Source organism: Egretta garzetta, unplaced genomic scaffold, assembly GCF_000687185.1.
Source record: "Egretta garzetta isolate BGI_Z169 unplaced genomic scaffold, ASM68718v1 scaffold583, whole genome shotgun sequence".
Taxonomy (NCBI): domain Eukaryota; kingdom Metazoa; phylum Chordata; class Aves; order Pelecaniformes; family Ardeidae; genus Egretta; species Egretta garzetta.
In genome coordinates, this window is record NW_009259189.1 from 170,902 (window position 1) to 194,543 (window position 23,642).

The 23,642-nt window shown below is 37.8% G+C and overlaps 1 protein-coding gene across 5 annotated transcripts in view; it reads right to left on the reverse strand.

The window, feature by feature from the left end:
• Nucleotides 1-23,642, reverse strand: part of LARS2 (leucyl-tRNA synthetase 2, mitochondrial) — a 90,532-nt gene that overhangs the window by 26,701 nt on the left and 40,189 nt on the right. For all 5 annotated transcript variants that reach the window (XM_035891334.1, XM_035891331.1, XM_009635731.2 and 2 more), the window contains 7 exons: nt 20,161-20,268; nt 18,792-18,951; nt 15,740-15,844; nt 12,671-12,786; nt 11,432-11,715; nt 8,014-8,112; nt 5,640-5,777 (listed from right to left, as the gene is read on the reverse strand). In XM_035891334.1, coding sequence (XP_035747227.1) covers nt 5,640-5,777; nt 8,014-8,112; nt 11,432-11,715; nt 12,671-12,786; nt 15,740-15,844; nt 18,792-18,951; nt 20,161-20,268 — 1,010 coding nt within the window. The remainder of the gene's footprint in view (nt 1-5,639; nt 5,778-8,013; nt 8,113-11,431; nt 11,716-12,670; nt 12,787-15,739; nt 15,845-18,791; nt 18,952-20,160; nt 20,269-23,642) is intronic.

Sequence of the window (23,642 nt, forward strand, 5' to 3'; positions counted from 1 at the left end):
CATGGTAGCATGCAGAGTTACATGTTAATTTACATTATTAAAACCACACACCTAAAACCTTCCCCTTCCAAGAAGGCGATGCGTTTCTTGGCTGCAGAAGGGGACTGCCAAGACGCCGCAGCACATCATGCGTGATGCAATTCTGATCTAAATACTGCAGCACCCACTCATGGCCTGGCGTCATAAATACCTCCTGAGCCCTGCCACTGGGAACAACTGAAACTCAGCTACGTTCGGACAGACAGACGCTTCTGGCACAGTAAGCGAAGAGATGGCTTGCGTTTCTTTGAATGCTCGATCACACTTCAGGTAGTAAGGATGCTGGAGTGGGACATGCCTTCACCTGCCCGTGAGTCTGTTTGCGTCCACGCTGGAGTATGGGCACTGTGGCCTTAGCTGCGTGCAGCTTTTGATCATGTTGTACGTCAGATGGGACCCTACCTGTGAAGTCCACCTGATGCCTCCAAGCAGGATCAGCTGTGCTAGCCATGGAGTATATAATCCATCTCCTTCCTTTCAGTAATGTTCATATACAGCTTCATTTCTATGATAGACCAATCTCCCTATGTAGGAGCATGCAATGGATGGAGGGGCAAGCGTGACTGACAGATCAGGAACTCCTGCTCAATGCCACGTCCTCAGGCTCCTCGCTCTGCATCGTGCAAGGTGACAAGCAGGGCTTTCAATCCAATTACAAATGACCTGGCTGGAAGGACTCCGTGGAGCCTTCAACAGTGATAAACAGTGGACTCAAAAGAAGGGATAGCACTAGCAAGGGAGCTCACTGCATGTATTTGCATCCCATGCTTCTAGAAAGGCTGAGAGAACCTGATGCTGTGCCCTAGAGTCAAGACAAGACCTTGGTCAGTCACTGTCAGCTGAATTCAGGTGGTTTTGAAAGCTGCAGTTAGTTCCATCTGTAACGACCTGGCAATCCTGTAGAAGGCTGCCAGAAGTGACTGGGAGATGTGGGAACTGATCATTTTAGGCAGAAAAAAGATCAAACAATATTGAGCGTTCGGATTTTACACAGTCAATAGCTTTTACTTAAAATCAACACTAGTGATAAAGTTCCTAATGAATGCAGAGAAGCTCTGACATCCTTCCTTTATAGAATAAGCTGTTTCTGTCACACATGTATCTTCTTTTATTCTGTAACGTAGCTTTGTAAAAAAGTGCCTTCTTACTCAACAGATTTGCTCTCTATCACAGTCAAATCTGCCAACAATAAACTTTTTTTATTGCTTTATAATCCTTCAGAGAGAGCGTGCTAGATTCCATTTACAATTATTCATCAGACAGAACTGATTACTGAAGTCTAGGGAGGAGCCAAATTCTGTGTAACGTGTCCTTACAGTAATGCAGTTGAGCAGGTGTAACCAAGAGTGTCAGCGCACCCTCACCATGGGGGATTAAGCTGGAACAGATGAGGAGGTCGCTGGCCCCAGCTGCCTGCCCGGCCCCTCTCCCAGCGGTGGTCCCAGCTGGGAGGGCTGACTGGCTTGTGAATTAATTCCAGAACTGATGCCCTTTACAGACCAGACTGCTAAACCAAAATGACATCAATTTGGGCTTAATCTGTTGTCACGTGTACCAATACCCAGAGGGTGCTATTTATTCTGCCTTGCCATTACTGAGGTACATTACTGAGGCAGTGCTTCCCACCATCTCCAGTTTAATGCATTGAAAAAAAAAAAAATAAATCATGCCCCATCTTCCCATCGTCAGGGGATATTTAAACTATGTTGACACCTTTACAATTTTGGATGCCTATAAACATTGCATCTTCTATGAAAGCATGTGTGACATCTGTAAAAAAAGTCCTATAATATTTCTATTGTAATAATGTACATCATATGTGAAGAGATTGCTTTGAATATCTAAACTATGAAATTTTGAACTTCTGTTTTCAACTTCATTATTATATTAATAGCCATTAGTACAGATTTAAAGACTATCAGGAAATATTTCAATGGGTTTGAAAGTCAGTGGATAAGAGCCAAACAATGAAAATTTCCATGAAGAAAACCTATCAAAAGGAAAAATTACTACCGATGAATAGGAGAATCATGAAAATTTGCCAGGATACTAGATAACACTTTAAATGGTGGCAGCTTTCATTAACTGAGATGTAGCAGAATTTTACTATTTTCATCAGTGATCTGACCTGAGCTACTAGAGAAAAACTGAAAATGCACAAGAGGGCAGTAGTTTTTAACATCTTAATGTTTTCCCTTGGAGCTGAGGGCTTCGACACCATGACTTTAAGCTTCCTTGTTGTTTCTAATCACCCTTTTCAGATCTCTCAGACCAGCCCTTGCGCAGTCCTAACAGAAGACGGAGCAAAAACCATATTTACAAAGGAGTTGAGATTTCCGTATCAAACCAAAATCCTAATTTGACTTCACGGCTTAGAAGCTCCTAATGCTCTAAGTGCATAGAGCTAAAGCAAGCAAATAATTTTGTGCATAATGATGAATTTGTTACAGTCATCTGGCATTCCGAACACCCGTATAAGCAGTATGTACAACAGATCCTAGGGGCAATGCTGTAACATATCCTCAACATGCGCAACAGTTCTTGAGATTGTATATGGCCTCAAAGGAATGCTCCACAGTTTTGCAAACTACTTCTACAGAAAGCAATGTTGATTTTCTCTGCTACTGTCACCAGACATAGGCAAGGCTTCTTGAGCATTTTTTTCATTGAAGTTAAGAGGTTTTTTTCCTGCAATTTACCATATTTAGACCACTCCAGGCACAGTGCTTTGGTGCTACTGCTCTGTCACAGCATAGTACGAACAAAACACATTCCAAATTCATACAGTTACAGAATCACGGACTCTTAAAATAATGTAGGTTGGAAGGGACTTTTGGAGGTCATTCAGTCCAACCCTTTTCTCACAGCAGACCTAAATTCAGGTTGCTCAGGGCCTTGTCCAGCTGAGTTTTGAAAATACCCAATGATGGAGATCCCACAACCTCTCCGGTCAAACTGTTCCAGTCTGACCACCTTCACTGTTAAAATTATTTTCCTTCTATCCAGTTGGACTTCGCTGCAATCTGTGATGCTTACTCTTTTCCTTTCTCTGTGCATCTCTGAGAAGAGTCTGGTTCTGTCTTCTCTATAATCCTCTTGTAGTAGACTGCAATCAGACTCCCTCCTTAGCCTTCTCTTCCCCAGGGTGAACACGCTTGATCCCCTTAGCCTCTCCTTGTATGACACATGCTTCAGCCCCTGACTGCCTCTCCACGGGACCCTCCCCAGTTTGATAAAGACCTACACATTTGGGGGGCTCAAAATTAGACACAGTATTCCAGACGTGACTTCCTGAGCGATGAGCAGGGAAAATCAAAGCTGGACATGCTTTTGCTAATGCAGGGCAGTATACTTTCAGGCCTACTGCTGACTCACATCTAACTTGATGTCCACCAACCCCCCTACAGCCCTTCTCTGTTGTGCTCCTGCTCACACAGTTGGCCCAGCCCTGCCTGTTTCCATGGGTAACCTGCACCATGGACCAGACTCTCTGCGTTTGCCTTTGTTGAACTTCGTGAGATTCCTGTCAGCATTTTGGACTCGCTCCTCCAACTTGTCAAAGTCCTTTGCATTGCAGCCCTGCCATCCAGAATATCAATGGCTTCTCTCCATGCTGTAGTCCACCCATTCAGTCTGCATCTCTCTAGTGAGGCTACAAGGATGCCATGGGAGAACTTTTTAAGAGCTTTGCTAAAGTCATGGTAAAAGATACGCACAGCTCTCTCCTCATCCACAGAGGGAATCATCTCAACACAGAAAGAAGGCAGATTAAGTTGGGCATAATTTCTCTTGGTAAATCCATAGTGGCCGCTCCCAGTCACCTTGTATTTCATGTGCCTGAAAATGACTACCAGGATGATTTGCTTTAAAATATCTTGGGGACCAATGTGAAGCTGACCAGCCTATAAGTACTTTGGATCATCCTTCTGGCCTGTTCTCGAAGATGAGTTTCGCATCTGCCTCTGTCCAGTCAACAGGGACATTCCTTGATAACCATGACCTCCTCGCTTCCCCTTTCTATGCACTTCTTTTAGTGCTTGAGCTCACTCAGGAGGTCCCTTTTCAGTCAAGCTGGCCTCTTTCCATACCTCCTAGTTTTCTTACACACCAGAGTTGATGCTTACTTTGCAAGCAAACCTCCCCTTCCTTGTCTCAGTTTACAGTGACAATATGTCAGCCACCACAGTGAATGTTGGTTTAGGAGGTAGAAGAATTTGACTAGCAGAACATCTTGCTGCTGTGTGTTACAGCTCCACTAGATGGCTGATAGATTAGGACTGCAAAGTCCTCTATAGAACTGATAAGCCTGAAATTGCTTGCAAGGAAAAGCTCTGAAATTCTCTGCTTAAAGGAACAGTGCCTATGATAGAAAGGATCTGCTTCAAGAGGCCCCACTCCCTCAGAGAAGAAACAGCCTTCCTGCTGCAGCTGTGCAAGCTGGAGACAACAGGGTGAAACACAGGTACACAAATCATTCATATCCAAAATCTCAAATACAGCTTTCGCTGAAAACTATTTTGCAGGCAAGAATGAGTGATGAAAACGAATTGCCTGTTTTCATCAAATGATTATGAAATAACTCAGGGAAATATTCTGCTGGCTCCACTAACTAGTCCATCATTTACTGGTGCACAGCTACTTAAGTTCCAGTTTTGCAGCAAACCCGCTGCATTCAAGAGAGTTCAGTGTCATGTATACGTATGTTCCTCTTTTACATCAAGTTTTTAGAGGGATACTAGTAAAGAATGAATGCATGAGAATTGCCAGCTGAGAAATTACTTAGGAGTTGCTCTGATGGGATCACTTGTTTTGACTCAATCTATTCAAACACCTCTGCTGATGGGAAAACTGGACAGAGCATGGGACAGTATTTCACTATTCTGAAAACAAAAAAAAACCTTGTTGAGGGATTCCTGTGATGACATTTTAGGGTAAAAAAGGTAGAATTACAGTGGAAATGGGGTCCATCAAGATGGGAACCTGAGAGGACAAAGAACAGAACATCAAAGAACATCACCTTCCTGCCTCAAACTTTACCTCTAACCAAACCAGAGAATAGTGAATTAGGCTATCGCAGCATCAGCAACAAGAGTAGTTAAAAGTAATTATATAAAAGTCATTAAATAAAAAATAAATTGACAGCAGATATGTCTACTGCTTTTTCTTATCAAGAACAGTTTTGCACTGTTCAGCTCCGATACTGTAGTGAATTATAGGAGTGCTTATTTTTCTACATATACATGGTTCCACTGAAATTAATGGTATTACTGTGCACGAACTTACCTAATTTGAAATAATAGCACTACTCAGAATGCCTGAAGTTACTAGTTTATACAAGCTTTTGCAGGATGAAAATTTACAGCAACATTTCAAGCATCACTTGCTCTGAGCCAGTTAATATTCATGTAATAAAAATGCTGTGTATGTATGCATACAGAAAATGCAACTGACCCTAAGAAACCAAGCAGTTAGGCAAGACTGACAAGCAGGAAAATTCAGGCTTATTCAATGTAATGTTCTATCATCGTAACAATGTCCACTAACACTCTTGCTAGTCAAATGAAATATGAAAGATTTGTATAGAAATATAGAAGGCCTACTTGTGTTTTGTCATCTTTAGGTCATGGCAAAAATGGCTGAAAAACCTTGCATAGAATAAGTGCATAACTGCATGCTCCTTTCCTCCGATGTACAAATCCACAGGCATCCAGTAGTCTGCTAAGTCATTATTAAAGGGCCTGAAAAAACACAATTATAGAAAAGGAAGATCAGCTCTATTTAAGTAGCTTATCATACTCGACGAGACACCACTATTTACTGAGAGCTATACACGCGTAATAAAACTTTTATTTTGCTATCAGATCTCTTTAATTTTTAAGAAGTGATAGGCTTATTAAATTATAGACAATATCTTAATTGCCTCTGAAAAGCAGATGCACAAAAATATTATTTTCGTATATTCTGGGGAAGCAATTAAGATTTCACATATGTTACCTGAGAAAGTGATGAAAATATTTGCTTGCTCTTTAAACGATTTTTTCATAAATACCCTACGGCTAACCTTAAAATTTTTCAGTATTTATCAAGTTTTACATACAAATATATTACACTCAAAGACAAAAGACATGCCCATTCAAAAAAAGTTGATTTTTTTTTTTAATCAGAAGTTTGCATTGTTGCCATTAGGGGGCAATGACGCAGTTTACTATAAGGTTGCAAAACATTTTGAAGAGTCAAATGGGTCGTTGTACTCCAACTGAAGGATGCTTTATGAATTTAGAGTAAATTTGCCATTTAGAGCATATTTACTATGTCATTGTAGGTCACCTGCGTGGTTTCCTAGCATTGCTTACTGCTTCAGTAAATGTTGTCACATCTCCTGGAATGGGCTCCGGCCTTCAAAATACCATTTGTACGTATGTTGTTCTTTAATGTATGCTCTATGGCCCCATTTTAACAAACTCACTTGTTTTGTCAGCTTGTTTGATTATTCAATCTGTAATTTTTCTAATAGCAACACTTTTTTCCTCACAGATGAGCACAGAAGCAAATCATGTATCTGGGATTCATGTCTCAGTGGAACAAATCAAAACTAACTTGTTCACAGGGTTCCAAAATCAACAGAGTAATTCTCCCAAATTCTAGATGTGTGAAATATGACTTATGGAAATACAGGGTTTACGTATACCCAGCTTAGCTAAGAAAAACAAATAATTAAATCAAATGAAGGTAGCAATCTAGTGCAGAAGTCCATAAAAATGTTATTTCAATATAAAACAAATTTAGTTACACTAAGCTGTTACTTCAGTAGCTGGTTGTTACATCTGACTATTTCATCCTCAATTTCTGGAAAAGTCCCTCTTGTCCATGCACAAAAAAATATTTTAAACTGTCACTGGAGAGGAAGCAGCCTGCATAACTTGATAATATTAACAATAAATTCACAGTACCACTAGAAAATAATTAATGTGAAATAAAAGTGTTCACAGAGGATATTGCTTTAGTTCAAACTGGTGCTGCCAATATTAAAAAAACCTATATATATATATAATTGGCCCAGCTATACAAAATCAATTGGTATGTTGTGTGTACCCAGACACTGCTCTGGACAAGGAAATAAATCCCCAGACAGCTCTAACTGTCATATTAATATCTAAAAAATGCAACTCCTTCTGTCTTCCTCGGACTACACAGTAGAGCTGTTCCACTAACTCATCTTTGGAAAAACCAGTGCTATCAGCAGCACTACTCTACAGGCAGACTGTGAAGCAGAAAACCAGCTAACTAACTACATCTATCTGCCCACGCTCTCCATGCTGCAGCCACTAATACACAGCACAGGAAAAATCTCCTTACATTAATTATACACGTAGTCGAAGTGCCGACACAGCAGGCGCTTGCTGCCAGGCCACCTGACTGCAGGTCTGCGCACAAGGGAGTAGCAGGAGTCACCAGACTTCAAAGGGAGAGAAATGAGGGTGCTGTTCCTGGCAGCCGGCTGTTATGCTGGACTGTTCCTCTTCTTACCGGTGGAAAAGCACCGAAACACTCAGTGTGTTGCCAGGAAGGGTACGCTCCATGAACTTACCACAGTCTCAGAGCCATGGTAGGCTGTCATTCTTGATGGCATCCTCCACTAAGGGCTATCTTCAGCCCCTCAGCTGAACATTTCCTCTGTCCCCTGCCCCGTAATGCCCTTTCATGCAAAATTCTGCCCCTTGCCTCATAGCTCCTTGTGCTTACACAGCTGTGCCCACACATCCTGCTCTTATAGATCTCCTGGCACGGGAGCAACCAAACGCCACATTTTTAGAGCAATTCCTAGCCAACCCCGGCTATGCGCAGGCCAGAGCACCGGCACAAAGTCAGGGTAGCCTGGGGGTTTACACCGCCTTCTGCAAAGGCAGTTAGAAGGCAGAAGCACCGGAGTGTCCAGCCTCTTCCCTCCCTCCTATTCGGTGAAGCGGCCCTCACCTGACTGTGTTGTGCGGGTCAGTGTACCTCAGGTAGTACCATGCGGAATCAACAAATGTATCCATGGTATCGACTTCCCGCCGTGCTGCTGCCTTACACCTGAGCAAGAGAGAAGGAGAAAACTTGGTTTCAGATAAGTGACAAGCTTGGAAAAAAAAAACCAAACCCAACTGTGTATGTACAGAGTGGCCATGAAGACATTTAGATGGAAAACTGAATGGGTCTGAACAGTCTGAAGAGTGATATGTTCAGAAGTCAACACAAGTCACTGGGCGCACTCTCCTTCCCTCTCCCTCCCAAACCAAACAAAATGCAACCCAAAAAGAAGCCTGAACAGCTGTAACATCCAGCGATAGCAGAAGATGGCATAGCACGGGACAGCCCTCTCCATCGTATGTTCCTGGAATTTTTTAGAATTGCCATTTTAAAAGAAACAAAGCAAGTCTTAAAGCACAGACTTTGCCATAAATTTAATGGGAACGCAATATATATCACACTCATTAGGTACCAGCAGACAAATAATTTTATAAACATTCAGCAGATGGAGCAGGTGGTTGCCTCTCTGATAGTCTGTACCAAAAGGTCTTTGCAGATTCCATTTATCATCTCTAGAAAAAATGAATTTAGTTTAATTTCAGCTTTCACTGAGATGTAGCAAATCTCTTCCAGATGTTGTAGCACAATTTTAATTTGTGATTACCGCAAATCAATTTTTGCTAGGAGTTTTATTGGCAGCCCTCAGAATCAGTTTTTAAATACATTTTAGAAGCTCGGGTTACTTTCTGCTAGTTCCTCCCTGACTATAAATTATTTGTTTGTAGGAGCCAATAATCACATTTAACAAACTTCCACTTGTTGTAAACGATCCCTCTTGAAAACTCTTACTGTTAAAACAATGGGATTATTCTAATATAAATAAAACTTTTCAACCTGTGACAAACTTGTACATAAATACCACTGGCTACATGTAACAAATGTATGCAATTTAAATATATGTAAATTTAAATGTATGTATATGTGTAATAAATGTACGTAATAAATAGGTGCTGGCTATTTAATATTTTCCGACTGCATACTTAGTCTGTGACCAGGCTTGATAACTGAGCTGCAACATGTTTCTGCCTGTCTTCCTCATACTTCAGCTTGGCTTGCTGAGGCAAGTTTAGGAGACTATCACCAATTAACATTTTCCTTCTCTTTGCCTCTGCCCCAGGTCCTTTCTCTAACGGCAAGTTTTTCTTTCAATGGGAATAATGTAGTAAAGAAATTTTACTTCTAACTGCTTTTTAATATAGAATAACCATTTGATTAAATTGCACATAGAAGCAGAGACTTGGCCAATGTAAAATAATACTGTATTATATTGAAACAGAATGGCTTTTCAGTCAAAAGCAAGAATACTTTACAGTCATTGAACCATAATTATATCTGCTTCATGCCTCTGATGTTGCCTGTATTCTAAATGGACACGGCTCACTAAGACACAGACAGCATGGGCATCTTTCAAAATTTATACAACAGACACAGTCCTGTAATCTCATTACACCATCTTCAGACAACTAACACAATTACCTGGGCTTGCATTACAATGAATAACTTGGGCATCTCCTCCCATTTATGACTGCTTACATTATTGTCGCTCAAATCCTCACAGACTTTTCTATCTTTCCATCCTGCTTTCCTTATTAATTCTAGATATTAAATGCAACTAATGAAAAAAACCCTCTTACTGGAGAGAAGGACTGAAGGAAGAGACGACATAATTTCGCAGAGCAAGGAAAACTGCACACACAAAGGCAATAGCTCAAAGGATTTGAAACTGTAGCAGGCATACGGATGAGCAATACTGAAGATAGTGTCAAATAGGTGAGAATTAAGAACCCAAATAAAGATGAGAATTAAAAAAAAAAAAGTTAATTTCAGCAAGCTACCACATTTTAGGCTAAGAAACTAATCCTGTATGCCTTTATTTCTGACTGAACAAATGCCCTTGATTAACTTCTAAGCAGGGCAGCCACAATAACTATCCAGAAACCATAAGGATTTGCTACACATCAAAAGTACCTTGTTGCCTGGTAAACAACAAAATCGTTTTTGAATTAAGGTCAGGAGGAAGCCAGGAGTGCAGACAGCGACTTTCAGCAACATCAGGAAAATCTTTCAGTTGAAATTAGGAATTGTAGACCAAGGTATTACTAGGGATTTTACTAAACCTGTGGATCTTCTTTAGCAAGGCTTCCCTGCAAGACTCACACTTTAAAATACACTAACTATGTGTAGTTTAAATAGGCATATCTGAGAGAAAATTTTCTATGCAGAAACATGGAAGTAAATGTGTGCTTTACATAAAATACATGTTATCAACAGAGGTCAAAATACGTGTTCCCAGGGAACCACAGAACTTCTGTGCATAAGCTACCTAATTAGAAATTAAAGCCACGCTGATACTCTACCCTGCAAATGTTAAAATACAGTGAAATGTTACGGAACTGCTCCATTATCAGTGAGAGCCCTAATGCCATTTATATGTCTGATTGATCCCTGCTTGGCGGCGTGATAACGCACTTCCCATTCGGTCCGTCTGGCAGCAGCAGCGTTGCCTTGCACTGCTGATGAAAACCTTCCCTGGGATAACTCATGTTCTACCAGTTCTTCTGCAGAACCTGTATGCAAACTCCAGCATAGAGAGTATCTAAGCAGCCCTCAAGATTAGACAACTGATTTTCATGACACTCTCATTACTTAATTTAGGCTGTTTTATTTCTTAAACAGCTGGACTGCAAACAATAAAGATTGCAACACTGACCAGATGCATATACTTACTATCTCCTTCAATCTGAGTTACATGCTGTCATCTCTAATACACAGTGAATATGATACTTTGTGATAAAGAATTATATAGCTGAGGAAAACACCTTATTCTTGGAATATTGCTAAGAAAATGAACATGATCTTAGTTTCCTTAACAAAAGGAAGTAATTCAGTAATCATTCTAAGCTTTATATGAACTCTGCTGGTGAAAGACAATGAAAATTCTTACAGTAAATGGAGTGGGAAATAGTGTTAACAAATGGAGGGCGGGGAGAAAAAAAAAAAAAGAGAAATACTGTTAACAAATGGAGGGCGGGGAGAAAAATCATTCTCCTTTCCTTTTTTTCTTTCCTCCAACTTAAAAACAGTGAGCTTTGCTTCAGCTCATTTATGAAGAAATAGCAGTGGGTGTCTGTGTTGCAAAAAGATGGAGTTTTATAGAGTATATAAGAAAAAAACCCCAACATGCTGGGGTAGACTAAACGTCATTCTGGAGTAGTATCCTGGCTCAGAGTGGTCAGTTGTCGACACTTAGGGCAAGAGCACAAGAAACAGGCAGGTACAAAGCAATCTCTCCCAGTCTGCAGTACATGCAGCATTGGCTTACCTCGGACAGGAACAGTTCACCCATTCTGAAGCAGTTTCTAAAGGTGAGGCTCCCTTTCCCGTGAAGGTGGTTACACTGGGCAACACCACAGGTAAGTCTTCATAAGGTACAGGGACGGTGCCACATCTTTGGCAGTGAATGATAGGAATAGGTGTTCCCCAGTACCGCTGTCGAGATATTAACCAGTCTCTTAATTTGTCACTCGTTAGGTCTCCACCTATTCCTTGATTTTTGGCCTGCTGGGTAACAGCTTTTAAAGCCTCCTGACGAGTCATGCCTGTGATCTGATAAAAAACAAACAAAAAAAAGAAGCAGAAGAAGAAAGAAAAATGTATACTTGCTGCCAGTGAAAATGCAAGAACAGACAAAAACGTCACAAATGCAAAGTCAAAATTTTTGAGCCCTGTATTAATTTTCCCCTCCCTGCTGCTAACATCCTTCTATCCACGAGACTATTCACATACCACTTGATTCATTTAAACCCTCTTAATCAAGGGGTAATGTTCTTGATGGCCTGAATAGAACAAGACCTGTAGATCCCTTCAGCTTTTATTGGAAGATATTTGCATTTACTGCTGATATTTTAATCCACTGCTGTATGCTGAAACTTCCAGAATATCACCAACACAAGGTAGAGACTGAGGAAGTGCGGATGGTGAAAGAGCTTGCTTTCTCCTGCATTCATTTGGGTTTTTTTTCTATTCTTGCTTTCAGATGCATCTTAACCACTTAGACCCTAGCCGTCATGTAACAGAATATGAGGTTTGTGTCTACTATCAAATGCATTTTTTCAAGAGCTATAACACCATATTTATTTCATATTTAAATACAAGATTTCTATCTCACTTCAGGCAGATATGTTACCAGAAAGGTTTACGCCACATTTAAACAAATATGTGGAAAAAGGACTACTATATCAATAATTAGCCTAAAAAGGCTTTGAGATGATGAAATAAGAATCAACTTTGAACACAGGATCAATTATGCAGTTGCCATTATAAAATTCAGACCAATACTGTAGCTTCTTCTGCACAAAAAGAAAAAAACTCATTTTATTGCTACAGAAGAGCCAACATATTTCATCATTTAAATTTGGTAGCATAAGCCTAACTTCATTCTTTAAAAAAAAAAAAAGAAAAAAGGCCTTTAAACATACAAATTATTTGGCACTCTTGAGAAAACAGATTTAGTTTGCATTGTGATTGTAAGTTGGAAAGAACTCCATACTTGTATACCCACCTCCCCAGAATTAATGACTTTCTCCAAACCATTTGACAATGTTTCAGTGACTTCAGTGAAAGAAATGCCCAGATTCTTAGCGACTGCAGCATCTTCCGCACTTGTACTAGGTATTGCTGGGGACGGGGGAAGTAAAAAAAAAAAAAAAAATTAGTTCTGGGATTGAGTAACATGGATATCAAACATCAATTTGAGGATAAAATATTTTATTTCTATGACACTCTCTTTATAATGACTGATGTTTGCCCAGAGGAGTTTAAAACTCTAAGAACAATAAAAACATTTTCATGTTCTTTAAGCAGTGAAATTCAAGCAGCAATAATTACAAATGCATTTTCTCAGTTTCTCTGTAATCCAAGTATTAATCAATGTCCCACCACAGAAAAGGCTGAAAATTAGATGGTGGTACAGAGAAAGCCTAAAAGTTAAGCTACAAAATTTGGATAAAAAGTAAATTTTTCAATACAATCATATTATCTAAATAATACAAATTTAAATTCTGTTTGCTAATATGAAAAACAAATACTAGACAAACAGCCTAAATAGTCCTCTTGTTTCAATAGTAAATTTAATCTCTTTCTAATTTCATAGTTTATTAAAATGTACCACAACACAACAGTCTCTAACAGTACTATCCCTTTAACTCATTAGGAAAGACATGATTTGTTTACAGTCTCAGGAAAACAATTCAAATAACATGAATTTTCTTTTAGGAATATAACTACTGAGAGTACTTCCTACTGCTGTCCAAGTCAGCTATAGAAGTCGCATATTCAAGGCCCCTGATGCTGTCTTTCCCTTTGCATCTTATTATTTGGGTCAGTCATACATCTTAAATACAAGTTCCTCTTCTAAGCCACGTAGGCTTTTTTTTATCATAGCAATTTACCAGCACCATAAAATAACACATTATCTTTAAATATTTCTTACTCATATTGACAGATGATGACATCTTCCTTCTGATTTTGCTGCATGTGTTTTGAAAGGGACTTTGGATGACTACCTTTCAGGGCGAGTTAAGAAATTTCTTAACTTTATTATCACATGTATTCTGAAATAACGTTGAGACACTAACAGATTTATTAATTCCACAGGGAGATACATCTTTCTGCATATTTTTGCTTTTAATTTAATTTCCTGATAATTTATGCAATATTTTGAACAATTGCTGCCATCTTTAAAAGGCAAAGAAGCTTATTTCAACAAGCCAGTGCTTAGGTTGGTGAAAACTACAGATAAAAACTCTCAAAATATTGCTGAGCACATTAGAATTATTAACATACAAACGACTTCATTCAAAACCAATTTAACAGTCATCTTTGTTCAGGCAATGAAATGCCTGCCATACATTAACTCTGTCAATATATGGAAGTTTGGAAGCAGATAACTAAATGAAACCAAGCAAAACTGCCCTGTCACAAATAACTCCCCAACTCGCAAAATACAGAATCGCTATTTTATCTTCCCAGCAGATGTATGCTCTTGCCATTTCAAGGCTCTATTATAGAATAATGTATGTATCTTAATTTGCCAGAGAGCCTTGCAGCCTCTAACAGGTGGCTTCACATTATGCTCTACAAGTGGGGAAAAAAACCCAGGCCCCACTTTTTGGTCTTCCTTCTTTTGAAAAGATGATGCTATTAATGTACATTCGCAAAGCTTGACAGCTGGCATCCAGAACTTCCCAGGAAGAGCTGAGCTGTTTCCAACAGACATAACGCCAAGGTACGGTGCCAGTGAGCAAGTTGGAATCTTTTAATGAAAAATATGATGAAGTATCTCATTTATATGGCTTCTCTTACATGAGCAGAGGTTCTGGCTCTCAAAAATGGGTTCATTCCTAAAGTGTAAGAAGCAGTCATGTTGTAAGTAAGGTATAGAGCCCAAGTGAATAATTTCTGTCAGCCTTCTGAGGGTCATCCAAGACATTTTTGCAGCGTCAGCTGGTTTTATTCAGTCCAGTTGTTGTGCAGGAACGGCCAACACTGGCAGTGGTGTAGAGAAGAAAGGAGTAGCTCCAGGGCAGGAATGAAGATGCAACAACAGGGATGCAAAAAAAGTGACTTAAGGGACAAGGATGTAGTGGAAAGGGGGACGAAGAAATAAAGAACTATTTTCCTATTAGGACTGGCACAGAACATTGCCTACTGGTTGCAGCTGAGGTGAGACCACAGCAAAACACAACAGTAAATGAAAAGCTTGGTGGGTGGTACTGATGAAGGTACACTTTGCAGATTAAAATGGACACAATTTTTAAAAGTTAGTACAATTTCTTATTTTACTTAAAAGGACAGTCACATATATACTTAACTGCCTAAGGTGAGGTGCTAGGCTCGCTAGGCAGGAAAGCAGTAAGGCAAGCTGCTTCACAGGATGAGTTTGAGAAGAGAAGCCCACTCCAGGCGATTCAGAGTATCCTCCAGCAATGCCCATTCCCCTCCATTTATGGATACTCAATCCTAAATTAGGCACCTAAATTGTGGGAACGCTTCCTTTAGAGATAAAGAGTCCAAGATAACTATCCTGAACAGAATAACCTGAACAGAATTATTACCTATTCTGATTATTTTACCGATCTTAAGATGAACATTAACAGATAAAAGTCAAACTTGGAAGTTTTGTACATTTACTGCCTGAAACATTTCTCTATAATTTGTGTAAACATAAGACAAAATACAAGCTAAAAGTTTGGGTTGTTTGCAAAATGTTTATATCAAACAATGGTACACTTCTGTTTTGATGAAGGATGGAGAGAGACAGCCAAATACACATGCGCTGTAGGTAATCTGGCCTCTTAAGATATGCAGATCCTCAAATTTAGCTCATTAAACCTACTAATTTTATAATATTTCCATTAAAATGTATCATCCTGTAAATCTCTCCCCCAGACAGATTCCACATAGCTACTTTGCCCTTTCTTCTTCATTAATGAAGAACAATAATGAAGAACAGGATTCCAAAGTCCAGAAGAGAGCCACTGTGTTCAGAGATTTGCTGCAACAGTATCTGGTGCTCCAACACAGCAATTGAAAACTATACTATTTCACTTACACGTTAAATGTCACATACCTATTTTAGTATCGAGAAAATTCTCAAAATTGTTTTTTGCTGAGATGACTACAGGAATCTCCTGGTTGGTAAGCAAATTCACAGCTGTCACTGAAGTAAGCGAGTCTGAAAACAAATGTAATGATCACAGTAAATAAAATATGACAGCAAATAGGCTAAGAGCATTACTTACTATAAAAACTCAGTTTATCTTAAACATGCATTAAATTTAAATTGGGACTTTGTTTAAATAAGAAAGAAAATAAAAACCTAATTGCATTTCTAAAAAGTTCAGATATATTAAAGTACTCAGTAATACTGACTGATACATTTTAATGATTAAAAAACATACTTATATAACAAACACCTGGATAAAAACAGTGAGATTTGGACTATAATAAAAAAACCCAGTGAGTCCTTGACTACTATTTGTGTGCTGCAGAGTTGTACGAATTGGCTCTAGTAAGGCCTGAATTATATACTAGCAGATATTACAAAATAAAGCAAAAAAAAACCCCAGTTATTCAGAGGAAACTGAAGGGGAGCATATATACTACGCTTATGATTTGCCATCTTAAGGAAGAACTACAAAGCATGGTAAATATTGATTGGTTTAAAAAAAGAAACCTAAATAGCCAATTGATTTCCAAACAGAATATTCATATACATATTAGAGATGAGGAACCTAATGGCCACAGGGAAGTGGACAGAGAAGAGGAGAGAATCAAGGGTGATAAACTGAAATTGATTTACAATGTGTAGCTTTGGTGGCTCGTCAAGAAGAAAATCAAACCTGAATATTCCAAGTTTTGAGGATTTAAACCCCACATCACAATTTGGACCTGTTTCTAACTTTTTCTTTGCCTAAAAGTTGATGATAATTAAAATAATACTTAAAATAATTAAAATACAGACTGCTAAGAGCTTCCTTTCACCTTTCTTCACAGCTAAGCAGAAGAAAGTCTCGGTCTTGTAGTGCTACACACAAAATCTGCTTGAAATAAAATAACAGCATTTTAGAGAATAGGGCTACTATATCTCACCAGCCTTGTTAATAGAAACAATATAGTTAATCTGATTACTACTTTTTCAAATTTCAGGTGTCTGAGATACCCATATTCTAGATAAAATTTCTCACATTCAAACCATCACGCATAGCTTTCCTCCTCTGTTTAAAAAACGTACAAAAGGAATAATTTCACTCTTTAAAAGCAACTCAGCAAAAAGCCTCATGAACAGGATGCTGAGTGGGTAGGACAGTCTGCTTTTAAAAATAATTTCTCTCTTCCACCCAGCAATAATTTTGATTTTATGCTGGAACCTAAAATAACTACTCCAGTTTATGAAGGCACGCTTTCTTTTCCTAATTTGCTCATATCTTTATTATAATAGTTGTAAAGATATCACAGTTACAAATGTAAAAGAACATATGCATAGTATTAGAATGAGATAATGAACAACGTAAGGACCAAATCTTTATCTCAGATACCTCACACTGACAAAATTAGAACTTACCATATTCTAAATTAATATAAATTTTACTAGGCTGACAAAAATGAATGTTTGAAAACCAATTGCTTACTTCTATTTAAATAATAATAGCGTAAAATACAGATCTGTACTCTAAGAGTAAAGGTATTAGAACTTTAAATGACTTTGCCATACAACATCTTTTTTTTTTTCCTCTCCTAGAAAACATAAAAAATATCATCGTAATTATTTAAATGAGAACACAGTGAAGAAAGAGAGTTACAAGACTATCTCTGCTGAAAAGAAAACATGTAAAATTTTAATGTTACTGGTGAATGTTTTTAAAAACAGCTTGGTTAATGTGAAAATATGGTTTATCCAAGGCTATCAAAATTTTCTTTTTACTTAAATGCCATTGTTGGCCCTTCATATCTACCACAGCTGAAATGCAAATCTGAAAGTCCATATAGAAATTCTTCTCCTTTACGTTCTCTTCTTTGGAAAATACCAGTCTGTGCCTTTGAAATGCTCAAAAAATAGTAAAAAATATCAGCCAATTTCAACTGAAGAATGCATGTAAGTATGTTTACGAGTAGCAGGAGTACACAACAACAGCAGAGTTACAATTCTGGAATTGTGTCCACTTCAAAGCCTCTTTTTCAAGGTCTTATTGTTGTCATTATTCTGGATGAGAATTTCTTAATTTAGCTCAACCAGAAGGTGAAGAGCATTGTTAACAGACACCAAAAAAAGTCTTTCAAGTATTTTCACTCAAAAACAATATAAAAAATATATTATAGTCCTTATTAAAAACAAGTTTTGCACCTGTGTGGTTTGACTTAAAGCACAAGATCAAACAAACATACAGGCACCTACATGGATGTGTGTTTCTGGTGTTAGTCCTTTGATTTGGCTGAACTCTAAGAACTGCAAATTTCTTCCTTTGTTCCATAATAAAAATTCTCTAAGCTTTGCTCAGCTCTGAGACAAGGGCTCTACATACTCAACACATTCAGTCTCCATTTTTTCCTGCTAGCAAGTGAACTTTATCAAGGTTATAGAAATGAAGCACTCAAAAATAAAGCAGGTTCTGTTCAACCATCACAATTTCCTACAAGATTCCTGCGTCATTGCTGTTGACATCAGATGTTAGATAGGCAATGAAGCCATGTGTTCACCAGTGAGGAAAAAGTAAATATTGAACACCAGCCTGACGTGGAAACAAAAAACTATTCAGTTTAATTTGCATTTACTCTTGTAATGTTCCAGTTTTCCAAACAACAAAAAAATAGTAGGCGAGGGATGCTAAATAAAGGCAGAATTGGTGGTAGGAGCCTTCGGGGTTGGACTATTCACTTCTGGTACATGAGGAAACAGGAATCTGTTCCATTGCTTTTATGCACTATGAAGTTTTACAGCCATTACAAAAGGACGAATTCTAACGTAGCTGCTGTTACTGTATCTGAAGCCAGGACAGGCTTGTTTGACACATACGAAGAATCAAAAGGAACAGCTCATGCTCAGCTTGACACTCATTCTCCAAAGACCGTTCTCTGAAATTGTTACTCCTCTACAACAAAATGCAGTATAAGAAAAATATCACCTTTCCCTGGGATGAACTCCCTCTGAAAGACTTCCTTGAGACTGCTATTCCCATGCAGCAGCCTGTGAGTCGGCAAGATATATAAATGGGAAGCTCCATAAATGGCTTCAGGCGTATAGGTGTAAGCTGTTAGCTTCTCTTCTGTTATTTTACCGTTAACCTGAAAAAGAGCAGAAAATATCCCCAATGAATTTATTTCTTTCTCCATTGGAAGTGCAGTGGTTTTAGATTCCCCTTCCTTTTTACGCAACAAATATACATCACCCTGTAGAAATACACAATTCTGAATAATATCAAAGCCAGATGCATTCCCACTACAGGGAGTTTCCAGAATCAAATCTTGACAAAATTTACTTTTAACACCTTGCTTTACAATCTTGCCTCAGTTTATCCAAATACATATAAATATTTATATTCTAAAATCATATGTAGTATTACATTGTGCTACTGAGCTACATTCAATCCCTGGTTAAATAACCTGGAATCCTTCTATTCTCTTTTAATATGCATGCCCTGTTTCAAGAAACGGAAATGAGCTGTTACCTCTGAAATCTAAATAGAATTTAAGATTTTCTCTGCTACCAGGCTTTCCACCACAGTTCTCTGATTAAGTCAATGCTGCAACTTAGTACAGGAATAAAATAATAAAAGGTGGCACAACATTAAAACAACTGGACACAAAATGAGAGTAATAAACCCAGAACCCTGCTTAAGAATTATTACCCAGCACTATCAACAAGCTTAATATTTTAGATCAATTAACTGTGGAGTATATGGGGGTATTAGAAGCAGATTTTTCTACAATGGGTATTGGTAAAAGTTTTCAGGAACAATTGACAAAACCAACTTAAATATAAAAATGCACCTTCTAGCAGTGTGCAATTCAGAGGTATTAAGAAAGTTTGTGCTGTCTCAATTTGAGGTTCCCAGAAATTCAGTATTTTAAAATAAGAAGTATTCTAAAATAAGAAAACTTCTAAAATGTTAGAACAGAGTAAATGAGCACAATAAAGCTTTGAAGGCCAAGGGCTGAAATTCCATCAGGGCCTCTGAAAATCTCTTCTGTCACTATCATATTCAAAAAACCTTTTGCATCTCTTCAGAAGGACTTCAGATTTTACCATTTTTCTCTAGATAATTATAATTTCTCTTCAGGTTTCTCTTTCCTTCCTCCCCTTTCTTTCTATCCAGATTTCTCTGTAGCTCCATCACTACCTAATTGTCTGGGTTTCATTATTTTAATTACTGTATGTACTGTACTCTTTTACTAAGTTTCAAGCTTTCTAGATTGGAAAATCCACTCCCATCACGCATTTCAGGGGTTGTGGTTAGCCCAACCAAGGTAGCAGCATTGAACTTTCTGACTTACCTTTAGCAAGAAGTCAAGAGAGCATCCAACACAGTCACCTATCCAATTTGCTTGCATTTCTTTTATACCATACCACTCAGGGAGATCGGACAAAGCATCAAACATAGCCTGATGCAATAGAAGAAAGAATTAGAACATTCAGCTTTTGTAAGCGTACAAATTAAGACTGTGGGTTTAATTATAACTAATAGCAAAATGATACGGTGCTGGTAAAAACATAGGAAGAGGTGTTTTTATACTGTTGCTGCCCCAAATTCATCTCTTCAAGAATAGAATTAACGTGGCACGAGCCAGAGGCTTTAATTTTGAATGGACTAAACCTTAAACACAGAACAAAACCCGTAGATGAAAACAAACACAGAAAATATTCACAATGGGTGTAAACTGTGGGAAGCGTAAATGCCCTAATGAGCCAAACAGGACTACTGACACGTGAGAGATGTGCTTGCAGGTATGAAGCCTGCATTTGGATTAGTTGTTCTAGACAATAGCCTGGAGATGGCAGTCAGACAAAAGACTTTTACATGTCCTAAAATTTTCAGTCTCTGGCTTAAAATGGCAAAATAGAGTTTCCAGCTGCCTATCTATTTTTCATATTCCATATTGATATTTTACCAAGCACAACAGGCTGTAAAATTGAGTGGCATCTTTAGGTGGTATCATTCTGTAAAAAAAAAAAATAAATCAAAAAACAACCAAACCCAATTCATAATAATAAGGTTTCGTATTAAATTCAAATTATATATAATGATGTTATAGTATAATATATTATGCCACAGAGAAGAAATTAAGTGTTGGCTCCTTCATTAGCCATAATGCCCAACAGCCAACCTGTAACTTCTGTGTGTATTTATACTCAGCAAGAGATATACCCATACACTTATGTCCTTTCTGATGTGTGGCATGGGAGCAAAACAGACTATTCCAAGTCAACTAATACTTGCCTAAACCATTTGAACAGTATATTTTTAATAAAAGAAATCTATAAAGAAGTGAAGATGATGTACAAAGGGACAGATAACGCAAAGCTCATCTCATTTTTCAAAGCTCATCTCATTTTTCACTTCATAACACTTCACACTTGTGTTATGAATACTCCTTGACTGTCCAAAATTTTTACTTTGGCAGAAGTACAGCCAGAGGCATGAGTCACTCAGACAGATGGTGGATATGCTGAACAATTACAGTTAAAATCTAAGAATAAGGCAACACGTTGAATATTTTTTCCTTCAGCTGTGACTCCCAATATCAAATGTGCAAGCTCTTCATTATCCCATTAATTGCTAACAACCTGCAAGGATGGACAGTACCTATTACGTGCTGCTCAAATTAAATAGTGGGTAGTTAGGTAATTAGTGAATATACAACTCATTCTTTTTCAGCTGTTGTGAGACACGTGAAAGACGTTATAAGGATTACTTTTCAGTTACTGCTCTGTTGTATATCTATCATCCAAAATACAACAAAGGGCATGTACTTCATAAATCATATTATTACACCACTACTTGGGATTAGTATTGCTTTCTACATCCTTAAGAATCAAATTAATTTTCTGATGATTTATAAATAAAAGAATGGAAAAGTTTTGGAAGGATTTTAATCATATTGTAACTTTAACCAGTTGTAGCTCATAATTGCAAGTATACTGTATCACAGGGAATTCCAAATTCTCATTATTCTCATTAATTTTAGTGTTCCAGAGACTACTGAGCTTTATCTGCCATGGATAATCCATGTACAAATATACCTACCAAAGAAGAATGAATAACTGGAGATATATATACACAATACTTGGATACATTCTTTGTAAGAAATCTTTGCCTTTTAGGAAGAATGAAATTGTGCCAATACACACAGAACTGGCTGGACACATTAGCAGATTTTTATAAATTCTCCTGCTTTTATATCCATCCTAATCTACATTACATTTTGCTGGCAGAAGCAGCTAAATGTGCATGAGCTCTACTGAAACTGTACAGTCTGTAATTGCTTGCCAGCAAAACTTTCTGGATGGTTTTTCACTGCAGAACTAATACATCAGGATCCTCAATACCAGTGTGATAATGATTTTAACTGGGGTTAGTTGGCCTTATTAGGAGCTATACGCTACAGTTTGACTTAGCCCGATTCTTCCCTTGATAATGCAATTGCTTCATGCAGCTAAATACAGTAAGAGCCAACTTAACTTCACCTGAACAAAGATAAACCAAAACTTAATTCTGCAAGATTACACAGCCTAGCAGAGCTTGCAAATACAAACCCTTCACATCTTAATATGCACATGAACAGTAGTATAGCATGATAAAACAAACAAACAAACAAAAACTTTAAAATTTTTCAACATGGAATTATGATTCTGTTCTTCATACTCAACACACTACTTTGGTTTCTTGTCAAGGCTACAAATAGCAGGTGAAATAGAAAATGAAGAACATGTAAAACACAAATACTTTATATAGTGTTACAGAGGCAAAACCAGGCAGTATGTACACTGCTAGTATGTTAATAAGTGCTTCTGGGTGGTAAATTAACCTAGGATACTCACTAACAGAAAAGCAGAAAAGCACATTAATTCTTACACACATTAATGCATTATACATTCAAAATTCATCCATGCAAATTAGGAGGTTTTTAAAAATTGCTTAAGGGAAGCCCTTTTAAAAAACTTTGTGTTTTCAAATCCAATTGCTCTACACCCTGCAAAAACATAAATCTATAAATATATGTTAAAACTATTATTATTTTTAAAAAGCTGTATGTAGTCTGTTTGGGTATATGAAATTGAAGCTGACCAACGCTAGCATAAATTTCTGAACATTACAAGCTAGTGTTTGAAAAGTTAATATTTAACTCCAAGAATTTTGCTTCCGTGTTCTTTTTTAAAATCACTGCCGTGTTTGGTAAAACATGTTATAAATCATGAAAGCAGTGCCATGAATTCTGCTCCAGTTATTATATTGCAATTACTGATATGACTCCTTAAACAAAAATTCTGACCCTTCAGGGCATGTACGTAACTCCTAGTCATCTGTGCCACAAGTTTGTTAACTAGGTAACACAGAAAAGATAATCAACAAGAAGATTCCCAGCACATAAGCAAAAAACCAGAAGTAAAACCGTGTTGGATTCTACCACTGACAAAGAACAGCAGCAGCGTTACAATCCAGTAAGCAGAGAGTGATAAACTTATCAAATAAATTCCATTTTCAAATTTCTGATGATGACTTAATAGTGAGAAACTTGGAAACATTCGATAAGCAGTTTTTCTACTTCCATTTTTCACGGCTCAGGAAGAGACAGTAAAACATAAAATGCAAACATCTAGTTACAGAAGAAATGACTCATCTTAATTAAACACAAGTCACGGTAAAGCATCAATACATTTTGGCACTCTTTCAGATCTAAAGATAGACAGACTCAGGAAAAAGCCAAACAAATCAAAGCAACGTTCAGGGATGACAATGACTTCAAGGCTCTTACAC